Source organism: Atractosteus spatula, chromosome 10 (genome assembly GCF_055471065.1).
Source record: "Atractosteus spatula isolate fAtrSpa1 chromosome 10, fAtrSpa1.hap1, whole genome shotgun sequence".
Taxonomy (NCBI): Eukaryota; Metazoa; Chordata; class Actinopteri; order Semionotiformes; family Lepisosteidae; genus Atractosteus; species Atractosteus spatula.
Genome location: NC_142715.1, coordinates 389,791 through 409,853, shown reverse-complemented (window position 1 = coordinate 409,853; position 20,063 = coordinate 389,791). Strand labels below are relative to the sequence as shown.

The following is a 20,063-nucleotide window of genomic DNA, read 5'->3' as shown; positions in this document are numbered from 1 at the left end:
TTCTTCCCACGTTCTCTCTCTTCACTGCCTTCACCTCCGCTCTGTTTCACTTCGGTCTTTCACTCTTGCTTCCTTCCAATAAGGACGGAGCTGCGGGAGAAAGGGTGCTATAGAGGATCGCTGTGGATAGCTGCTGCTGTGCTTTGACACCTGAGCTCCGTGGAAAACGATCTCAATACAATTCTGAAAAACGCGACTCCCAGAACGCCAGCCGAACAAGTCTCCACAGCCGAAGCGCTGTGTCTCTTTTCAGCTGGCGATAAACCTTTCCTCGATCCTTTGCGGACTTGTAAAACTGTTCATGATCAGAATAAAAAATGCTCACGCTAATACACAAGCACCCATGTCTCGCCAAAGCTGACAAATGAACAGACGGAAAAGCCGCACTGCACACATGAACAGGGGAATGAGCGAGCGGGGATAATGCGCCTCCTGCGCTAAAGAGCTTACAGCACCTGGTATTCCCAGGCAGCCTCCCATCCAAGTACTAACCAGGCCCGTCCCTGCTTAACTTCCGAGATCAGGCATGCTCAAGGGGGTGTGGCCGTAAGTGAGAGCAGGGCTCACTGGCACCCTTCTTATAGAGAGGACAGCTCCGTCACTTCTTTTACGACGCTGCTTTTTTTGATTGTTTTGTGATTTTTTGCGATCTACCGGGTTGATTGCATACTTGATCTTGTGGTTTTCTGTGGTAAAACTGTGATTTCGTACTTAAAAGTAATACTCTTTTAAGTTTAACGATGGTTACTAAAAGGTCTGAATTCGAGTCGCTAGTAAGCATTCTCTCTAGCAGCGACAAGTCTGACCACGATCTCCGCCATATCTCCATCAGCAGAGAAGTTAGGAGAATAAACCTCCATTCTGTGAGAGAGCTAGCAAAGGACATGGAGAGATTTGACCCTGCAGTGTCAGAGAATAATATCGAGAGTTATATTCAGGACCTAAGAGAGTTATATGGCAGTACCTGCCAAACGCCACAGAACAGGAGAAAGTGTTTCTGGTCAGAAAAACTACCAGCAGAGCTGTACATGAGTGGATGGCTAGGCAGATGAAAGAAGTCTGTAATGACTTTGAACAGCTTTGTCATGCACTTATCGAGGAATACAGTGCGTTTATTGACCCGACTGCTGCGATAGCCACCGCCCTTAACATTAAGCAATATTACGAGAGACTTAGATGAACTTATTTTGCAGGATGAAATGATGAGGGTTGCGAGAACACACATCTCAAGGGTTTATTCATCGCGAATCTCCACCCATCAGTCAGAAAGATGATCTTAATGCATACAGATGCACAGACCATGAAAATGACTGATATGAAGAGATTCGTGCAGAAAGCCTGGGAGTATGATGTCCAAAGTCGCTCTGAGCAAAAAGCTGCTAAAGCGACTGTGTTCGCCGTCAGAGCCAGCAGGGTTAACTCCCTCCTGCTCGAAGGAGCACAGGCTCCTGAGCTGGCTAAGCCCCGTTCCAAAGCGGGCACACAGGACCGCACCCAGCGCCCTAAGTGCCATGAGAACACCGGGGGAGGGAAAGGGCTAGATAAAGCTGAACAAAAGGATTCAGTAGCCGCCCGCCTGGCCAGGCTTGAACAAGCTTTATTAGGACAGGGACAACCACTCCCCAAGGCTGCCGGAAGCGTGAATGAGCTGATACTCTCCACTGGAGGAGGCGGAGACCCGCCCCCTCTCCCTCCCTCAGTCTATCTGATTGAGCGGAAGGGTTCCTGCCTGGATGAAGTCAGTCACTCCCAAGCGAGTGCTGACTCCACCCCTGAAGTCACAGAGCAGGCAGTAAAACACAGAGGAAAAGCAGGAAGCTTTTACCTCAAGGCTGCCATGGGAGATGTCTTACCCAGTGAGACACTGATTGACACTGAGGTTGAAAGGTGTTTGATGTCACACGGCAAGCTCAAACGGGTAGAAAAAGAAAAGGGTATGCGACTCAGAGTGGAACCTTTGGTGGATCGCCAGAAAGGCAAAGTGTGGAAACAGGTCAAGGCTCCTAAGCCTTCTGTACAGAAGGAAAGGGGGGCCAAGAGGCAGACTGTGCTCACACAGTGCCCACCGAACACAGAAGCCTATGTGAAGATTCCTTCTGTTCCCTCTGGACAAGAAATAAAAATATTTCCTTGTTCCCCGGATATACAAGGAAGTCGTGTCCCGGCTGAGGTCACAACAGCCTCCATGCCACAGGAGCGGTGCTCCAAGCAGCCGCCTGATCCACCAGGTAAAGCAAACCCCTTTTACATCCCTAAAGAGGAGCTGATCTCCTCCCCTGGTGATGAAAAGTAGTTTTCCCTGTGCACCTTGGCACCCAAGAGGGGTCAGGACCACCACCCCGCAGTGGTGGAAGGGATCCAGATGGCAGGAGAGCAGGTTGGTGATGTAGCCCTCACCCTTAGCCCTGAGAGATCCTCTATCAGTGAGGATCTGCTTGAGCAGCTGTCACAGGGCCACCACCAGGTGCCCCTGGTGCAACATTCACAGGTTAGACAGGAGGTCCAGCTGGACGCTGAGACTACTGCGCTGTGGACACACCTGATCCCAGATGCCGATTCCCTCTGCTGTGACCCAGGGAACCTGCAGTCAGGAAACATTATTTCTCACAACTACCGGGTAGTGAGTGAGACTGACCTGATTGTTCCTGCCTCAACGGCAGGGTTTCCAACACACCCAGTCCCCAGGAAGGGACAGGGAATGAAAGCCGAGCCGGTTTTCTTACAGCCACCAGCCCAGTCTGTCGGTCTGAGTCTGACCAACAGTGGTTCAGCCAGACTGGAGCTGGATGGTCAAGCCACCCGCCTGCCAGTGCAGGACATCGCAAAGAGGGGTGTCAGAATCCCCGCCTGCACTGACATTGGCCTGGTGGGTGATAGTAAGTTCAAAGACAGTGAACTAGCTATCCCACTGCTGGGGCAGCTCCCTGAACCCCTAGCGAGGGAAGGGGGGAGCGAGCAGGTGTCCTACACCCATGCCCAGCGAATGATTGTAAACATGCCGATAGAGGGATTCCTCAATCAGGAAGTGCGCAGGGTGGACCTGAACAGTGAGAATGGGGTAACAATCCCAGATCACTCAGGTGCTCCAGATGACCACTCAGCCGAGGGTCAGGCATGCTCCACTGCTGCACCACCCCCTGCAGGGTTCCTAGAGCACAGGCATGAACAAATCAAAAAAGCAGATGCCCTGGAAACGGAGGAGCAGCATCAGCAGCTGCGTCAGATCTCCCCAGATTTCCAGGATGGTGGTGCCCAAGATGTCACACGGCATACTGAGAAAGACACCATGTACATGCTGCGCCAGCTTAGAAAGGCGACAGTCACTCAGAAGGAGATGACTGAGATCAGCCACCGTAAAAGACTTTTGGGAGGACTGATTGCTGCCACCACTGTTGTGCATTTGCTCTTTTTGGTAGGTTTGTTTGTTACTGGCACTCTCACCCTGACTGCCCCAAGAAGGCAGGTGTCAGAGATGCCAGAGGTTAGTGACAGACTGTATCAACAGCAGCAAAAGTTGGAAAGCTTAGGTAAAACCCTACAGGCAACTTCCTATGCAACAGGGTTGAATCTTATTCCCCAACCAGTGGACATGATTGTTGGTGTTATACAGTGGGTTTATGCTTGTGTGCAACAGGCCAGAATGTTGACACAAAACCTGTTAAGGGAGTTTAGTGCCACTGTAGCCAGTCTAACCATGGCACAATTCCCAAACCACTTGATTCCACTCTTCTCAGTAGAGGAGTATGTGACATTAACCCCATCGCTCATAGCTCACCTAGAAGGCAATCCAAGATTGAATTTGGTTCCAAATCTTGAGATGGGTATGGCTACCAAAGCTATCCATTGGCTGTGTCTAACTGATCCATCAATGAAGGGTGTAAAGCTACTAATGGGCAGAGGGAGGTTAACGAACCCCATGAAGAGCAGGTGGGAAGTAAATGGCTGGTCAGCACACCACATTTAACTGTCACCATGACTTGTGACAGGCATGATACAGCTACCACAATGCAGCTACCTAACCAAACAGTTCCTGTAAGTTCCTGAGGAGGCCATAGTACAGCTTGGTGACTTAACACTGTACTGTCTAGAACCAGACAATATTAGACCAAACCTGAGGTCTTGGATGCGTTCAGAGGCCACACTATTGAATTGGATGGGAATCCAAGAAACAGTAAGCCCTGAAGGGGTACAGGTAGTTAGTTTGCTGTAATGGAACAAACCTCCAAACCACCCTAGCAGGTGCCCAACACAGGTGTCGTGGTTTATCGGGGGGCTGGGAACAGGAACTGTTGTTATTGTAACACTACTGCCAGGTAGCTGGATCATGACTGACAGTGTACTCTGAATGCTGTACTCTCACATCAAGATGTACTCTGGGTAGCATGAATGAGTCAAAGGTAGCATGTCAAAAGAAAGGAAGTTACTTCTTCCCAAATATCTACTATAGAGGTATGAGATGAACAGTGAACTTCCTGATGTGTAATTCCTAGACTGAGATGATGTCTCTTACCTTGTTTATACATACAGTACTCCAGATGTTGTTCATAATGTTTGTATCCAATGCTGGTTCCTGTATGAATTCTCGAGGAGTAATGTGGACATTTAAGGTTAATGTTCTAATGGCAAGGGACATCACTTAACTCTGTTTTGTTTTGAAGGCAACAACGCCTCAGGACCTCGTGACCTTCAAAAAGGGGGGATATGTAGCGGCAATGCTTGTTAATAAGACAGAATTAAGTGTTGCTGTGCTTTCCCAAATGAGGCCCCATCTCCCTCTTCATCTCTGTGGTGCAGCCACAGAGAAGCTATTCATGCAGGCTCATTTAAGGATGTTTTCTTTCGATAAGGGACAGCTCCCAAATGGGGATGCACTTAGCTAAGCCTGGCTATCATGATCAATGGTCATCCATTGGCGCCTATCTGTCTAGGGAGTGCCAGATGGACATCTGGACTGCATTCCTAGGTGTCAGGAGTAAGTGACTCATATCTCACCTTGGTCAACCAATAAGGGACTGGTAGGGCCGAGTAACCCATGTGGAATTCTGATGCCCATGAAACTTTCAGCCAATGAACGAGCTGAAGTTCCTCCAGGTAAAAACAGGCAACACAGAGAGCCTGTAGTGGACTTTTCTGAAAAAGATAATTCTGAAGAATTCCAGGGCAGGACGGCCCAGGAGCAGAAGGCTCCCAAGGGCAGGACATTCTCACAGAGCGCCTCCTGACCATCCTGAGACTCAGCCCAGACAACCACGGAACGGCCAGTGTGTCTGAGTGCCAGAACTTTCCTTTGTTCTAAGAGTCTAGAGCAGAGGTTGCCAGAGAGTAACCAGAGGATCCACCCAAGGTTAGCATCAGCAGCAAGCCTCATGAACAGGTCAAAACTGTGGACAGCTGAATCACTATTCAGAACTTGCGCTTCATCAGGAACGAACCGGTCTTCTTCCTGACCTGCTGGGACCCACAGTCATCTTTTCTCCTGTGCACAAACTTTGCTAGTTAAAGCCAACACTAACTAACCAGTCAGTGAGCATCAGCAGCGCACCGTCGCAAGCAGCACAGCACAGCCTGGCACGGAGCCAGAGAGGCCGCAGGAGATCTGAATCCCCAGAGATTGGATGAGTATTCAACTTCAATGCATTACAGCTCGAGAATTCAATTATCCCAACCAGTTGATATCAATTTAATTCCTAAGAGTTATGTACTTGTTTTGAGTATCTAATGTAGAAGTTGTAACCAAGTTCAATTACGAAATGGTCTAATTGAATGATATACTGAACGTATGTCCTCTTGATATATGTAACTCTTGGTAACTGACTGAATATATACCCTTTGTATTCTGATAATCCTCTCGATAAGATCTGTTAGGTTTATATGCATATTTATGTATTAATAAATGTATCCTCGTGTATTAGTACCTGTGTGTGTGCATTGTTTGAGTTATATCGCATGGTTGGATTCTAAAGCCATTAAAAGAATCATTTTGTGATTTACTGCTACAATTAATAATTGTCCCAGTAAATGCCCAAACCCTACAGAACTGATGCCTTCACAGAGCACACTACATAGTGATGACATCTTTCTGTATGATCAGGACATGAGCTGCAGGTCTACTGTGTTGTGGCTGCAGTGCAGTTTTAGCTTATTATTACAATACTTTTTAACAGCGACAGATTCTTAAGATCACGAGGTGTTTATATTATTTCAGTATTAAGCTGTTACTACATTAGGAACTGTCCCATAGGATTCAGTGTTCCATTAGTTTGGCACTAAACTGCTTAGTCCATTGCAGGAATTGTACTTAGTCCTGTCCTGTAGTGTCCTCTAGAGGGCAGCAGCTGTTTCCTTGGGCTCATTGCAATTGGGAACATTGTGATTACTGAGCAGGAGACTAAAGTCAGCAGACGAGCGCGTTGCAAATCGGTAGTAATCTGGAGTACAGAGCTGCATGCTAATCTCTGGATCATCTCCAGTTAATGCGATGCTGTTCTTACCTTGCAATTGACACAATCTGACTACTGGCACCAACCCTGTTATTACAAAGAAACTTCTTGTGTACCTACCGTGATACATAAGTTTGGTGGAGAGGTTTGGCAGCCCATATTCAGTCAAAGATGTGTGTGCAGATCACTGTGATATATAGGCATCAACAAACTGACAAATACAATATTAAATGTTTAACTGATAAAACCCAAATGAACCAAACCTGTATAAATTAGTGGTGGAAAGGAGTCTTTTTATATAGCAAAAGGTCTCTGATCCTTTGGTAAGAATGATGGGTATATAACCCATTGTCCTCAATATTAGAAATGAATCCTTGAGCATTGCCGTTGTACCAACGATCCTCAAAAGTGCTGTCATTACCACTGTTCCATAAAAGCCTAACATTACCCTTTCTTGCATAAATTGTAGAACATGCTGTCACATTTCAGTTGCTTCTCAGTAGCAGTTTAATCTATTATCACCCTACTCCCCACATCATAACTTTCGCTCTTCTAATTCTAGTCTCCTAACTGTCCCCCAAGCCCGTCTACACTGTATGGGTGACAGGGCCTTCTGCTGTTATGCCCCCAAGCTCTGGAACTCTCTCCCCAAGGATACCCTGAAGAGCCTTTACTGAACTGGTTCTATTCTTTACCCCCCTGCTTCTACTTTTCTTAGTACCTTCATCCATGGTCTCCTCAGTCTATTGGAATTGTTTTATCCTGTGTATTCTTATTGTAATTCTGTCAAGTGCTTTGCGAAGCCACCTTCAGAACCATTATATAAAATAGTTTATTCTAAATCCTTGAAGCTTTAATACAGCACTGCAGTAGGGCTAAAAATTGACAGCCTTAGTGGGCCATCATGATTTGTGCAAATTATAGGTAGTCACAAAGGAAGACTAGGATTCACTTGAAATTCATGACATGGGACACTGAAACAGTGGAGAGGCTTTGTGTAGTAAGCGTTCAGTCTCAATCTACACAGTCTGTGCTGCTGGTAGAGGTAGTTGTGAACACCTTTCTTCGGGATCAAGTGCTGGGATCTCTAGTCTCAATCCTAATACTTCTCATGACTGTCCACTACCACTGCTGTGAAACCAACACCCATAAGACAAGACCTCCGAGATTCTAACTGTACCATTATTCACTGATGTTTGTGCACCAGTATCGTTCCTCTGCTAAGGAAGGGAAGGCCTACTTTACACCAAGCCCCTGTTGACAATTCCTTCCTTGTGTTTCTTTTAGTCAGGTTGTGCAGCCTAGAATAGGACACCAGATCTCACTCTTACTGGGCACTACAGTAGCAACTCACACTCCATAACCACTACCCCTCTCGGAAACGGGAGGATTTCCAGTATATTGAACACCTCTGTCTCTCCCACAGTAAAAAAAGTCACACTGCCCTGCCCAAGGAATAGTGCAGCCATCTTCCCCCAGTACAATGCTTTATTACTCCAGCCATTTTCAGTCCTCATTGGCAGCAATACAGGAAGCATTCTTGAAAGTGGAACCCCCACAAATACAGTACTTCCATTTATCAATGGGTCTCACTCCCCTTGAATTTCTCCACCCCATTCAAACCTATAAACTATAAAGAAACAAGGGCAGGCAGAGGAGTCTTTCACAGCTTTATTGAACTGTTGCCATTACAAGGCAGGTGGAGGCAGGAGAGTCACAAGGGCCAGGCTGGAGCCTTCATTCAGGCACCTGGGGAGGAAGAAGGAGAACAATCCAGCTGAACTGCAGGACACCCACCCCTACAGGAGCTCCTCCTGCCAGACCCTACCTGTCCACTGGCCAACATCTCCAAAGTCCTCTGCTCCCTCCACATCCTCACTGGTGCTCTGAGGGTCTCCCTCCTCATCCTCAGTCCAGTCAGCTCCCACATCCAGAGGAGCTTCTACTGGTGCCACAGCCACCCGACTGCTGGTCACCAGGCTCCTGGTACCTGTGGACAAGCAGCACCCAGGAGTGAGGGATCTGCTATACCCAGAGACCCACAGTCTACTCATCTAAACAGTCCCTTTGTTCAGCATGGGATCATCACAGCGCCCCCTGCAGGCAGGAGGAGCCACTTGCTCAAGGAGCTTACAGTTGGTGATGAGCAGGACAAAGCTGTGCTTGTTCTTCAGGTCCTTGAAGAAGGTCCTTCTCCTGGCCCACGTGGGGACATAGCCAACCTTGTAGGAGTAGTGGAACCTGCAGGACAGAGGGGATGAGGGGCTTCTGGACACTTTCCCAGCAGCTTCTCAGCAGCAGCAGAGCCCTGCCTACCTGTTGTAGGAGCACTTGACCGGCACAGAGAAGGGAATGAAGCGATGCACAGGCAGACTGGAAGAGGGCGGGGCATACCGGAGAGTGTTAGAGTACACCAGGCGGCCCTGGACAACCTGCAGGGACACAGAGGAAGGGATATTCCCAGGAAAGGCAACCCCGACACTAGCCCTACAGCTCACATCGCTACACTGCCTGTAGACGAAGACCCGCTTACCGATCGCTCGGTGCCACACTCATGAAGCCCATAGATGAAGTAGAAGTAACGGCGTGTGGTTCGGCTGACGCTGCAGTTGCCCAAGGTCGCCTCCGATGGCCGACAGCTGAAGCCGAACAGGAGCCGACTGACCCTCACGTACATCCTGCTGGAGTCGCACCACACAGCCACTCCTCGGGTGCCCCTGATGGCTGGGCGAGCCGGCTGCCGCCCTCGCTGGGGAGGAAACAGGACGCTCTTGATGTAGGCGGGTAAGGGGCGGCTGCCGGCTTCGGGCTTCATCTTCTCCTTGTAGAAGTAGGGCGAGTACGCGTCTCTGGACATGGGAAGGCGGCAGAAGTTGGGAGCCAAGGATTGTGAGTCGTTCTCGCTTGCAGACAGGTCTTCGGAGGGCGCATCTGCCAGGCTCAAGTCCTCCGACTGGGCTGCGTCTTCAGGAGCCGGGAGGTCGGCCTGGAGCGCTAATTCCCGAGAATCCCAGCCAGCCGGCCCGGCGGAGATCAGTGTGGGGAGCCCGGCCCCTGCGCACAGGCACAGCACAAAGAGAAACGAGCGCATCGCCAAATTGACGTCCCGCTAAACTGCTACAGGAGTAAGACAAGTAAACCACCAAACTGTGTTGAAGCAAGAGAACATAAAGTGTGAACGCAGTGAATAGGTTTTTATACTGGCAGGACCTGCTACCACACACCTGGTCACACTACCGCTCAATCAACACAATCAATTACACACAGAGACCCGGATTGTTCTCAGCGTCTAATTTGAACCTGCTTCCAGTCTGAGGCGGGACTCCGTGAAGCCGCCTGAACGCTTTCCTGTGTGTATCTGACCTCAGCAGAGGAGTTCCATGCAATTTAGACAGAATTAAATCACCCACACGTGTAGATTTGGCTCAGATGAATTTATTGTTCAATTAGTTTCTATTTTCCGAGGACAGTGTGTTAAACTCTCTGTCAGACAGAGTACGGAACATGCGACACGTCCGTCCATACTTTCCTTTATCGAGGGGGCTGTTCCATCAACATGTACCGCAATGAAAATAATTTTACTATTTTTCATGTGTAATTGCATGTCATATTAAAATGTGTAATACAAGCATTTCTTTGCTTCCCAGTAAAGAAATACTGATCAGCTTTTGACATGATCTGATAATAATTTGTCTGATATTTCAGAGATTGCTTTTGCTTCGCAGGACTGAGAACCTATGGAAGCCCGTTTCCGCCAGGGAGTAAAAAAAAAAAACCGCGCTATGGTATCACAGAATTGTGACTGAATTCCTTCAGTCTTAGAGAATTTGAAATTCAGTTGTTGGATTCCTTCAGGTCAGGATAAAGACTGAACCGCAAAATGCATTTTGAAAGTCCAAAAGAGTAGAAATCAAAATAACACAAACTGCTCAGTCCTGTTCTGACCCCTGTAGTGTGCTCTCTGAAGGCACCAGTTCTGTAGGGTTTGGGCATTTACTGGGACAATTATTAATTGTAGCAGTAAATCATAAATTGATTCTTTTGATGGCTTTAGAATCCAACCATGCGATATAACTCAAACAACGCACACACACAGGTACTAATACACGAGGATACATTTATTAATACATAGAATATGCATATAAACCTAACAGATCTTATCGAGAGGGTTATCAGAATACAAAAGGTATATATTCAGTCAGTTACGAAGTGTTACATATATCAAGAGGACATACGTTCAGTATATCATTCATTTAGACCGTTTCATAAAGTGAACTTGGTTACAACTTCTACATTAGATACTCAAAACAAGTACATAACTCTTAGGATTTAAATTGATATCAACTGGTTGGGATAACAATTGAATTCTCGAGCAGTAATGCAGTGAAGTTGAATACTCATCCAATCTCTGGGGATTCAGATCTCCTGCGGGCACAAAGAAACAGTTGCAGGCTGTTGCTGTCCAATCCGCGCTCTCTGGCTCGGTGCCAGGCTGTGCTGTGCGGCTTGCGACGGTGTGCTGCTGATGCTCACTGACCAGCTAGTTAGTGTTGGCTTTAACTAGCAAAGTTTGCGCACAGGAGAAAAGATGACTGTGGATCCCAGCAAGTCAGGAAGAGGACCGGTTCGTTCCTGATGAAGAGCTAGTTCTGAATAGTGATTCAGCTGTCCACAGTTCTGACCTGTTCACGAGGCCTGCTGCTGGTGCTAACCTCGGGTGGATCCTCTGGTTACTCTCTGGCAACCTCTGCTTAGAACAAAGGAAAGTTCTGGCACTCGGACACACTGGCCGTTCCGTGGTTGTCCGGGCTGAGTCTCAGGATGGTCAGGAGGCGCGCTGCGAGAATGTCCTGCCCTTGGGAGCCTTCTGCTCCTGGGCCGTCCTGCCCTGGAATTCTCCTTTGAACTCCCTTTAGAAAAGTCCACAGAATTCTTCTCAGGCTCTCTGTGTTGCCTGTTTTTACCTGGAGGAACTTCAGCTCGTTGATTGGCTGAAGGTTCCATGGGCATCAGACTCCCGCGTGGGTTACTCGGCCCTACCAGTCCCTGATTGGTTGATCAAGGTGATATATGAGTCACTTACTCCTGACACTTAGGAATGCAGTCCAGATGTCCATCTGGCACTCCCTAGACAGATAGGCGCCAATGGATGACCATTGATCATGATAGCCAGGCTTAGCTAAGTGTATCCCCCTTTGGGAGCTGTCCCTTATCAAAAGAAAACATCTTTAAATCAGCCTGCATGAATAGTTTCTCTGTGGCTGCACCACAGAGATGAACAGAGAGATGAGGCCTCATTTGGGAAAGCACAGCAACACTTAATTCTGTCTTATTAACAAGCATTGCCGCTACACCCCCAATATACTGCACCGACTCTCCTCATCACCCCTGCAGTCTGTGTCCATTGGAGACAACAGGACCAGAGTGTCCGTCTCCTGTCTCCTCAGTCACCTTGACACCAGGGACCTGAGGACAGACTCCATTCTGACTACCAGTTTCTGGTTGATCTGCTGGAGGACTGATTGCTGAGCTGCTGTCATTCGGGGCATCATCTCTCCTTGTCAGTTCATAGGTCCCGTCATTCCTGATCGTCGTCCTTGATCTCCTCATCCCGACCCATACTCCCAGGATTGCCAGGATGACTCCAGCAACACCAACACCAGTGACACCAGCGATCACTCCGACAGACCTGTGACGAAGATGGTCTGATGTAGGAAACACAGAGGAGACAAAACACAGCTCCTCACACCTTCAAGAAGACATGAGGAGTCTCTTCCGATAGAGATACTGACCAGCAGACACACCTCTGATCTCTCTCCACAGGATCAAGAACAGGAGAAACTCTTTACACTTGAGAATGTCCTGCGGTTAAAAACCTCAGACTGAGAACAAGAAGTTAAGGGTTACAAGATTTGAGGAGTTCCTCTGCACCTCAGTCTAGTCTTACCCTCCACAGTGAGAGAGACAGTGCTGACGGCCTTCTGGATGTGTGAGAGCAAAACTGTATAGATCCCCTCATCAGACGCCCTCAGGTCCTGCAGTCTCAACTCCTGATTCTCCACTGACACTCTGTCTCTGTACTGGGGGACACAGCTGGCTGTGCTGTTCTGGACAGAGCACACTGAGGTCCAGTTTCCACCTCCTGCAGGATCAAACAGCACCTCCACTGGCTCTCCAGTGAGCAGAGGGACAGACAGAGAGGCTCCAGGCTGCAGGGTGACAGTGACTCTGTGAGCTGAAAGACAATCAGGACAGAGGATGATATAAGAACACACTCTGTCAAGAATACAGAGCCCTCTAGTGACCCTACTGTAGATCTGCTCACCTCCCACAGTGACTGTCACAGTGCTGATAGTGTTTCCCTGAAGGTCCCTCACTGTGTAGCTCCCCTGATCAGCTGGAGTGAGGGAGCGCAGTGTCAGAGAGCTGTTCTGCACTGACACTCTGTGTTCATACCCGGGGTCAGGGGGCCCTGCGCTGCTCAGTAAGACTCTGGAAGACTGGGTAGATCCTGCAGGATCAAACAGCACCTCCACTGGACCAGTAGTGTGGAGAGGGAGAGACAGAGAGGCTCCAGACTGATGGGTGACATTTTCTTCATGAGCTGAAAGCAGAGAGATGAACATCAGAATGTCAGCTGGGTTTGGATTATTTTAGTTTGCAGACTTTGAAAAGAACATTGAAAACAGCCTTGGAGTCTAATAAAGATGGACAGTGTAAGAACTGGGGAGAAGATTTTCCAGATGTGAACATTATCAGACACCTCCCACAGTGGGCTCAGCTGGACGCTGTTAAAACCGAGACTCGTGAGCTGTTACCTGTGACAGTGAGATAAGTGTCCTCCAGGAACTGCAGGTGGTCTCGCTCGGCTTCCCGATAGCACTCATACAGGCCCGTGTCGGAGAACGTCACAGCAGCGATGGTCAGGGAGTAATTTCCCTGTCTGGCCATGTCTCCGGACATCTGGGCTCTGTGCTCGAACCCGGGTCCAGAATGAAGTCTTCCACCTTCGACATACAGCACAGGTCTTCCTGTAGACAACACCCATTTTACAGCAGGCTGGTCCACAGGGGCTGGATCCTTGGAGATGCAGGGCAGTGTAGCCGAGTCCAAAAACCTCACAGTGACCGGGCCAGCACAGGACTCTGGGAAACAACAGACGCGGTTTCAGAGAGGCCTGGGGATCACCAAGGGGAGACATGCTACCCCCGTCCTCCCCCCCACCTGCTGTCAGCTCCAAGAAGTTACGCACGCACACTGAAACCCCCCGCGTTTACGGTGAGTTACACTAACGGATGGTGTAATTTCAGTGTCTTCCGGTGAGGATATTATCAATTAGCCATCTCATTTGAATACCGGTATTTCTGGGCTTTTATTGTGACCAGTCAAAATAATTGTCTCCTTATTCACAGTGTAACCACAAGAGCTGCCGATGTAACCACAACTGCACTGTTAAAATAGCATTAATTGGCAGGTCCGAACTTGGTAGCTGTGAGTTGTCTTTTTTTTTTAAGAAAACTGAAATAAAGTTTCAAATAGTTCAAATAAAGAGACAAGGGAGTCTCTCATTCTCATTTTGAATAAGCAGTTCAAGAATGTTTAAAAACATCAAACCAGCCTTCGAGCCACGTATTTATAAAGAATAAAGAATAAGAAACTGCTTCGCATTAAAAAACAAACAAACTGTACTATTTTAAAAGCAAATACAATAAACATGGAAAATACACAGAGAACTGGATTAAACAGGATGTTTTGCTTTGATAACCATGTACTAAGCTGCCCTAAGTGGTTTAATAACATATCAGCAAAACACTGGACACTCACCCATCCAGCCCCCACATGGATGATGCAATGGCAGGCATAGTCCACCAATCCTCTCCCCACAAACCAGCTCTCAGTGGGGAGGAGAGCAGAGTGGTGAAGCCAGTTCAGAGATGGGGTTTATTAGGAGGCCATGATAGGTAAAGACCAGGGGGGGAATTTGGCCAGGACGCCGGGGTTACACCCCTACTCTTTCAGAGAAATGCCCTGGGATTGTTAATGGCCACAGAGAGTCAGACCTCGGTTTTACATCTCATCCAAAGGATGGCACCTTTTTACAGTCCAGTGTCACAGTCATTATACCAGGGCATCAGGACCCACACAGACCACAGGGTGAGCACCCCCTGCTGGCCCCACTAACACCTCTTCCAGCAGCAGCCTCAGCTTTCCCAGGAGTTTCCCCTCCAGGTACTGACCAGGCTTACACTAGCTGAGTTTCAGTGGGGGGAGGGGCTGCCAGCTGGGAGCTGCAGGGTGATACACCTGCTGGCTAAATGTAAGAACTCTTCCGGCGCCTCCGGGATCGTGTCGCGACGGTGGAGGAAACTGAACTCCAGCTGGAATCTGAAGGGAACTTGAATCGAAAGCCTGGAGCGTCACCCACCCGTGGTCCAGAGCACCAGTAAAAAGGCAGCAGGGATTGTCGGGAGCGCCATCCTGCCAGGAGGATCCCGGACGAGACTCGACTCTCCCAATCTGCAGCTGAAGCGACACTGAACGGTCGCTGCAAAGACCGCGCTGGTCTGTAAGGGGGGGAGATAAGAGATGTTTCAGCAAGAAAATTGTCATTGCCCCCTCCTGCCATAAGTGAATATAAACTGGGTAGAGAATACAAATGGAAAGACAGATTAACAGCTTGGATTCCCCCCCAAGGCAAAAACAAAAATCGTGACTGGGCAGAAGGTAACATCTCAGATAAACAATGAAACACTACAACGCTGGTTCCACCCGCTCAGAAGACAAAAACAAATCAGTTGAGTCTGTGTCTTTTGCAGGAGGCTATGCCACAGAGTCCTGGGTCTCCTGAAAAAAAGGAAAGCGACCTGAAACTGCTCGGGAGCAACTTGCAACGGCACGAACCGGCACACACGCAGAGCCGTCGAGCGCGGTGGGTTTCACTGTGTGTAGGACGGGGGCGACTTCACGGATTTCAACCTGTTCTCAGCAGCAACCAAGTGTTTTCGGGGATCCGGGGCCTGGTGGCCCACAAACACACGCCTGGTGGTTTTGGGGTCCAGTCGAGCGCTCGGCTACATGGACGTCGTAAGGAGAGGGAACGGGTAAAGGTTTATTCCGCGCTGAAAAAAAAAAGAAAAGAGACAACATTTCGGCCTCGACTGCTGGAAGGGGAAATGAAATCTCACACGTGTATCTAGAAACTATCGCAAATATCGCCGCGAAGCGACTTCTTAGGGTCCCTTAGGGAGTGAAAACCAGGTCTGTGGAGGTCACCAGGTCCAGCGCTGGGGATCCCCGGTTTGACCAAGCGGGTGGGGGAAAGGAGCCTTTCCCCGCCATCTTTCACATTCCATACACCCCGTTGTTCTCGAATATTTTTAAAAAGGTCAAAGTGCTGTTAGGATGGAATATTTATTAACTCCGAGTTTATACCGACGCCAGACTTTCGCATTTAGATGCTGAATTTTAATACCTCTCAGAAATGCGAGATGACGCGTGTGTATACGCTCGGGCACAATTCTGTGAGTTTGGTCCAACTGAAACCTTTCGGGGATTTTTAACTCATTAAAAAGCCCATACAAATTTAGAATATTTCGAAGTGTACGAGGGAGTGTACGAGTGTAGCCTGCTTGGTCTCGGGAGGGTGTTAGAAGATGCTTTCAGCTGGCAAGAAAGCTCTATTTCCGCTTGGTGGTTTATGAACTGAAAGTCAGCAGTTTAGTGTGCTTAAAAAGATTTAAAACGGAGTTATGTCGACAGAAAAAGACTATCGGAGGTGAAGGGCTCCGTTAGGCTTGATAGAGTTCACGAGCCCTCTTCATCAACCTATTTTAACACCCTCCTGTCAGAACAAGGAAGAACAAAACCCTTTTATTTGTGCCGAGGTACAGTAGCGCATCCGCAGATCCGCAAAACACGAAAACTCCGGCATGTCTACTCCACTTGAAGCACTTTCCCTTTACAAAACCCGACGCGTTTTAAACTTTTAAGCAAAGAGAGACGCGTATTTAAACGGAAAAGGACTAGTCCAAAAAGATTCTAAGCGAATGACGAGACGGCTAAAAAAAACAACCACGCACTTTCTAGTCGCCAAATACGTGTGTGCATTTTCTATCTAAAACTAGCAGGGGGACTGAGCATTTGGTTCACAGAAATCGAAAAAAGGAGAGCTGCTCGGCTCCTTTCTAAATCCACTCCCGTCTGTCTGGAATGATGCAGCCTGCAGCAGTTAAAATCGAGCTCTTCCCACCTGAGGATCAGTCGCACCTCCGCGCTGAGGAAGGTGCCGGGATCAGCACACAGCTCTGTCCTGCAGCAACACGCTCGCCCGAGATTTCAGACTCATCCCGGCTGATATGCTATTTGCCCCCCCCCCCAGCAGTGATGTCTGAGGTCCTCGGACACTCACCTGCGTGTCCAGTCCGCCGGCTCTGTACTGCGTATCAGCTATTCTGCCATCCCGGCTTGTCTGCCGAGTTTCCGACAGTTTATATGCACATTACAGCGATACAAGTACCGCCTACTACGTGAGAATAAGATCAGAACAGCGAGGCTTTAGCTTCTACCCATAACTCCGCCCATTGCCACACCGATATCCGGGGGGATACCTGCGAAACTCTTTTAAATAGCAGACCCGTGACGAATTATACATATGGCAATCCGTTGGCTTTGGGCCTAATCAGAAACCTGATTTGCACGGGTCAGGGTGGAGAATGTGCCGTCGCCTCAGAGTGTCTCCGTGACTTTTCTTAGAACGAGCGACTACAGGATAGTTTAAGGCCATGCTTTAAAAATAATCAGATCCCGTAAATGAATGAGTGAAATAAACTGGCAGAATCCTGTTAGGTAATCTGCAGAAAAATGAAATACCCGCACGCGGGATACGACGAATACACGAGTCTCCCCCCTGTCAGTTGCTAAGAAGTTGCGTTTTGGCCTGCAGTTCTGCGCTAAACTTGAGTTGAAGTTCCTACGGTACTGCCCAGGGGTTTCTCCCACCTGTGAGCTTAATTAACCACGAGCAGACCCTGCTGCAGGAATCCGGTACCGACTATTAAACCGCTCGTCTACCGAGCAGGAAACTGAACAGGGGTTCGGAATCTCTGAATTATCCTGACCGGTTCACTGATCTGCGGGCCACTATCGATGTGCATTTATTAATCTGTCTAATGCACGTGATAATGTTGGGTTTTTAAGACAACTGCGTGTTGGCGCTGTATTTTTCCTTGATCAAACCACACTTAAGTCATACGGAGATACTTCAGACGCGTTAAGAGAACACATCGGTAATTTATTCATTTTGTTTTTTAAAGGCAAGCTGCATTTATGTGCACGAGCTAAATAAATACACGTAAATGTAAGCCTGATGCACCTGCATGAGCTAAGTGCGTTAGTTCTTTTGGGCGGGTTTTCTCATGTCAACGGCTAATATTTTAGCGTCCTCTAGAAGATATAAACTTGGGGTTTCTTCGCAAGTTCAGAACAGTTTTTAGTGCGGAGTTGGGAGACAAATTTCTGCGGGCAAGTTCATTGCAGTGCTTATGAACCTCGGGTACATTATTAACCAGCTACTAGTCCGTTATTTCTCCTAATTGCAATGGCACATTTAGGACACAAACAACCTACCCAGTAACACAAAAAGCAAAAGTCAGCGAAGGGACTGAAAGTCTCGTTTAGTAGCAGTGTCGAAGTCATTCTCGTGTCACGCCGTCGCCTCTGACCTGCGACGTGGGTTTAACGCGAGTGGGCACACGGGGTATCGCGTTGTCCGGTCGGGCGCACATTCTGTCATTTTTTAAAATACTGCCCCATCCTCGAGTCTGACTGGTCTCTACGGTCCGCTCTTGGAAAAAAGAAACGAGAGGCAAAACAGCGACCCCAAGCTCAAGCGCCGGCAGAGAACACTTCTTGAACCTCGTACGAAGCGGGAGGGGGGGAGAACGACAAAAAATGTCTTCGACCGTCCGAAGAAACTGGGTATGATTCATGTTGTGTAAAAATGCTGCCCCGCTTTGTTTCAATACGTTCAACCGCGTTTGAAACGCAACAACAACAACAACAGAAAAACAGAAACTCCCCCAAAGCAGAGTCCTTTGAACTAAGAATAGCGGGGGGAAATGTGTCATCGCCCCCCGGGGGGCTAAAAACTAAAAACAGCAACATTGCAAATCCTGGAGATTTCAGGGCGGCGCCGAGAACGAACAGAAACTCTCTCCTGAGACGCCTTCCAGCGATCCGGCAGCAGAGTGGGCGTCTCCGTCACCTGCTCTGTCATGCCGGGGGAACACGCAGACAACTGCAGCTGAGGGACAAGTTCGAGTTTTCTCGGGGCGAGCTGGAAGTGAACGAAGCGAGTATCGGAGAACAACTTAAGCCGAGGGTCGTTGCGGGTCCGAACCGGCCGGCTTCAAAGCGGGTGAAACTCTTCTTCTGCCGTCATCGCCGTCGTCATTATCAGCAGCAGCAGCAGGAAGGGGGTGAGTGACGAGCTCCGAGACAGAGGGGTTTTACAGATTCGTGGTCGATTTCTGGAGCTGAGAAAAGTGGGGGGATAGCGGGTGAGAACTGAGGCGTTAAAGAGTGGCCCGCGGAAGGGGGTCAAACCGGCAGTTTGCTGATGTGCGAAACGCCGGCAGGAAAACACAACCCAACAAAACAGAAACGCCGAGTTGTATCGTGACGCACCTGTCACCTGTCCCCCAGCAGGTTACAACCTGTTGGACAGCGGTATCGCCGAGACCTGTTGGAAGCCGCAGAAGATGGCTCATCTCCACCCCGACACGAGCAAAAACCGAGCGATCAGCCGGGGATAACCCAATCCCAAATGAGATGCGTCAAGGTAATGAACAACACTCATAGAACTCACATTTTAAAATGACTGGCGTTATATAATAATATTAGTAATAACACTTTATCTCAAAGCGCTTTACAGAATAACAACTGCAACAATAATAGGCTTATTAGTAAATCTGTATACATAGTATGTACGAAACATGATTTTAATTGAGAGTTTAATAATAAAAAAATGCATTGTACATAGCGAATGTAAAAACTGCACAGCTGATACGGGAGTGTAGCTCGGCGGTGATCATTTCCTTCGGGACGAAGCATTTGTAGGACATTTTGGTTACACGACCTAGCAGAAAAAAAAGATGTCGGACGAAAGGGGCAACTAATTGTAACAGTCAACTAAAATTGCGAACGAACCACAACACCACGGATCCCGTGTTCTAATGAGAGAGAAAGGTGACATCAGAACCACACTTTCAGGTACTCATTAACGCAGGGGCTGTAGTCCTGCGATGGTGATGTCTGAGATCGACTATTGAGAGAAATATCCCAGGGAGGAAAGCGAGCCGAAGTCTAGGCACACATCACTCGCGCTATCGCCGCCAAATCCAGTTCTCACTCGTTAAAACCCCAATGATGAGCCCCCCCCCCCCCACCCAAATCGGACAGCACCGGAGCTCAGGCCCAGCTGAGCCGGGCCGATCCGAACTGAACCGAACCGGCCCACCTCACACGCCTGCAGGCCCCGGGACAGTAGCACAGCTCCGGTAATCCGGTCATTGTATCAATTCATTAGTTCACTTAATAAATCGGGCCAGAGGTTTTATTGCGAAC

General features: G+C 48.5%; 1 protein-coding gene and 1 pseudogene across 1 annotated transcript; both read right to left on the bottom strand.

Annotated features, from left to right (window-relative positions):
- Positions 1-443: 443 nt before the first annotated feature.
- Positions 444-552, bottom strand: LOC148824398 (5S ribosomal RNA; annotated as a pseudogene).
- Positions 553-11,817: 11,265 nt separating this feature from the next.
- Positions 11,818-14,917, bottom strand: LOC148824397 (uncharacterized). The gene is made up of 5 exons (XM_088926475.1): positions 14,866-14,917; positions 13,259-13,585; positions 12,766-13,044; positions 12,388-12,675; positions 11,818-12,145 (listed from the first exon to the last, which is right to left on the bottom strand). Exons 1-5 carry the CDS (start codon positions 14,915-14,917, stop codon positions 11,823-11,825), a joined length of 1,269 nt encoding a protein of 422 aa, XP_088782601.1. The 3' UTR covers positions 11,818-11,822.
- Positions 14,918-20,063: the final 5,146 nt, after the last annotated feature.

Bases quoted from the DNA above. Each gene is read 5' to 3' on its own strand.
- LOC148824397 (XM_088926475.1), bottom strand. From the start codon at position 14,917: ATGGCGCTCCCGACAATCCCTGCTGCCTTTTTACTGGTGCTCTGGACC. The intron at 13,045-13,258 runs GTAACAGCTCAC...CTCTGCTTTCAG, and splicing joins CACTTATCTCACTGTCACAG to CTCATGAAGAAAATGTCACC. The intron at 12,146-12,387 runs GTAAGACTAGAC...TTCCTACATCAG, and splicing joins TGTCTCTCTCACTGTGGAGG to ACCATCTTCGTCACAGGTCT.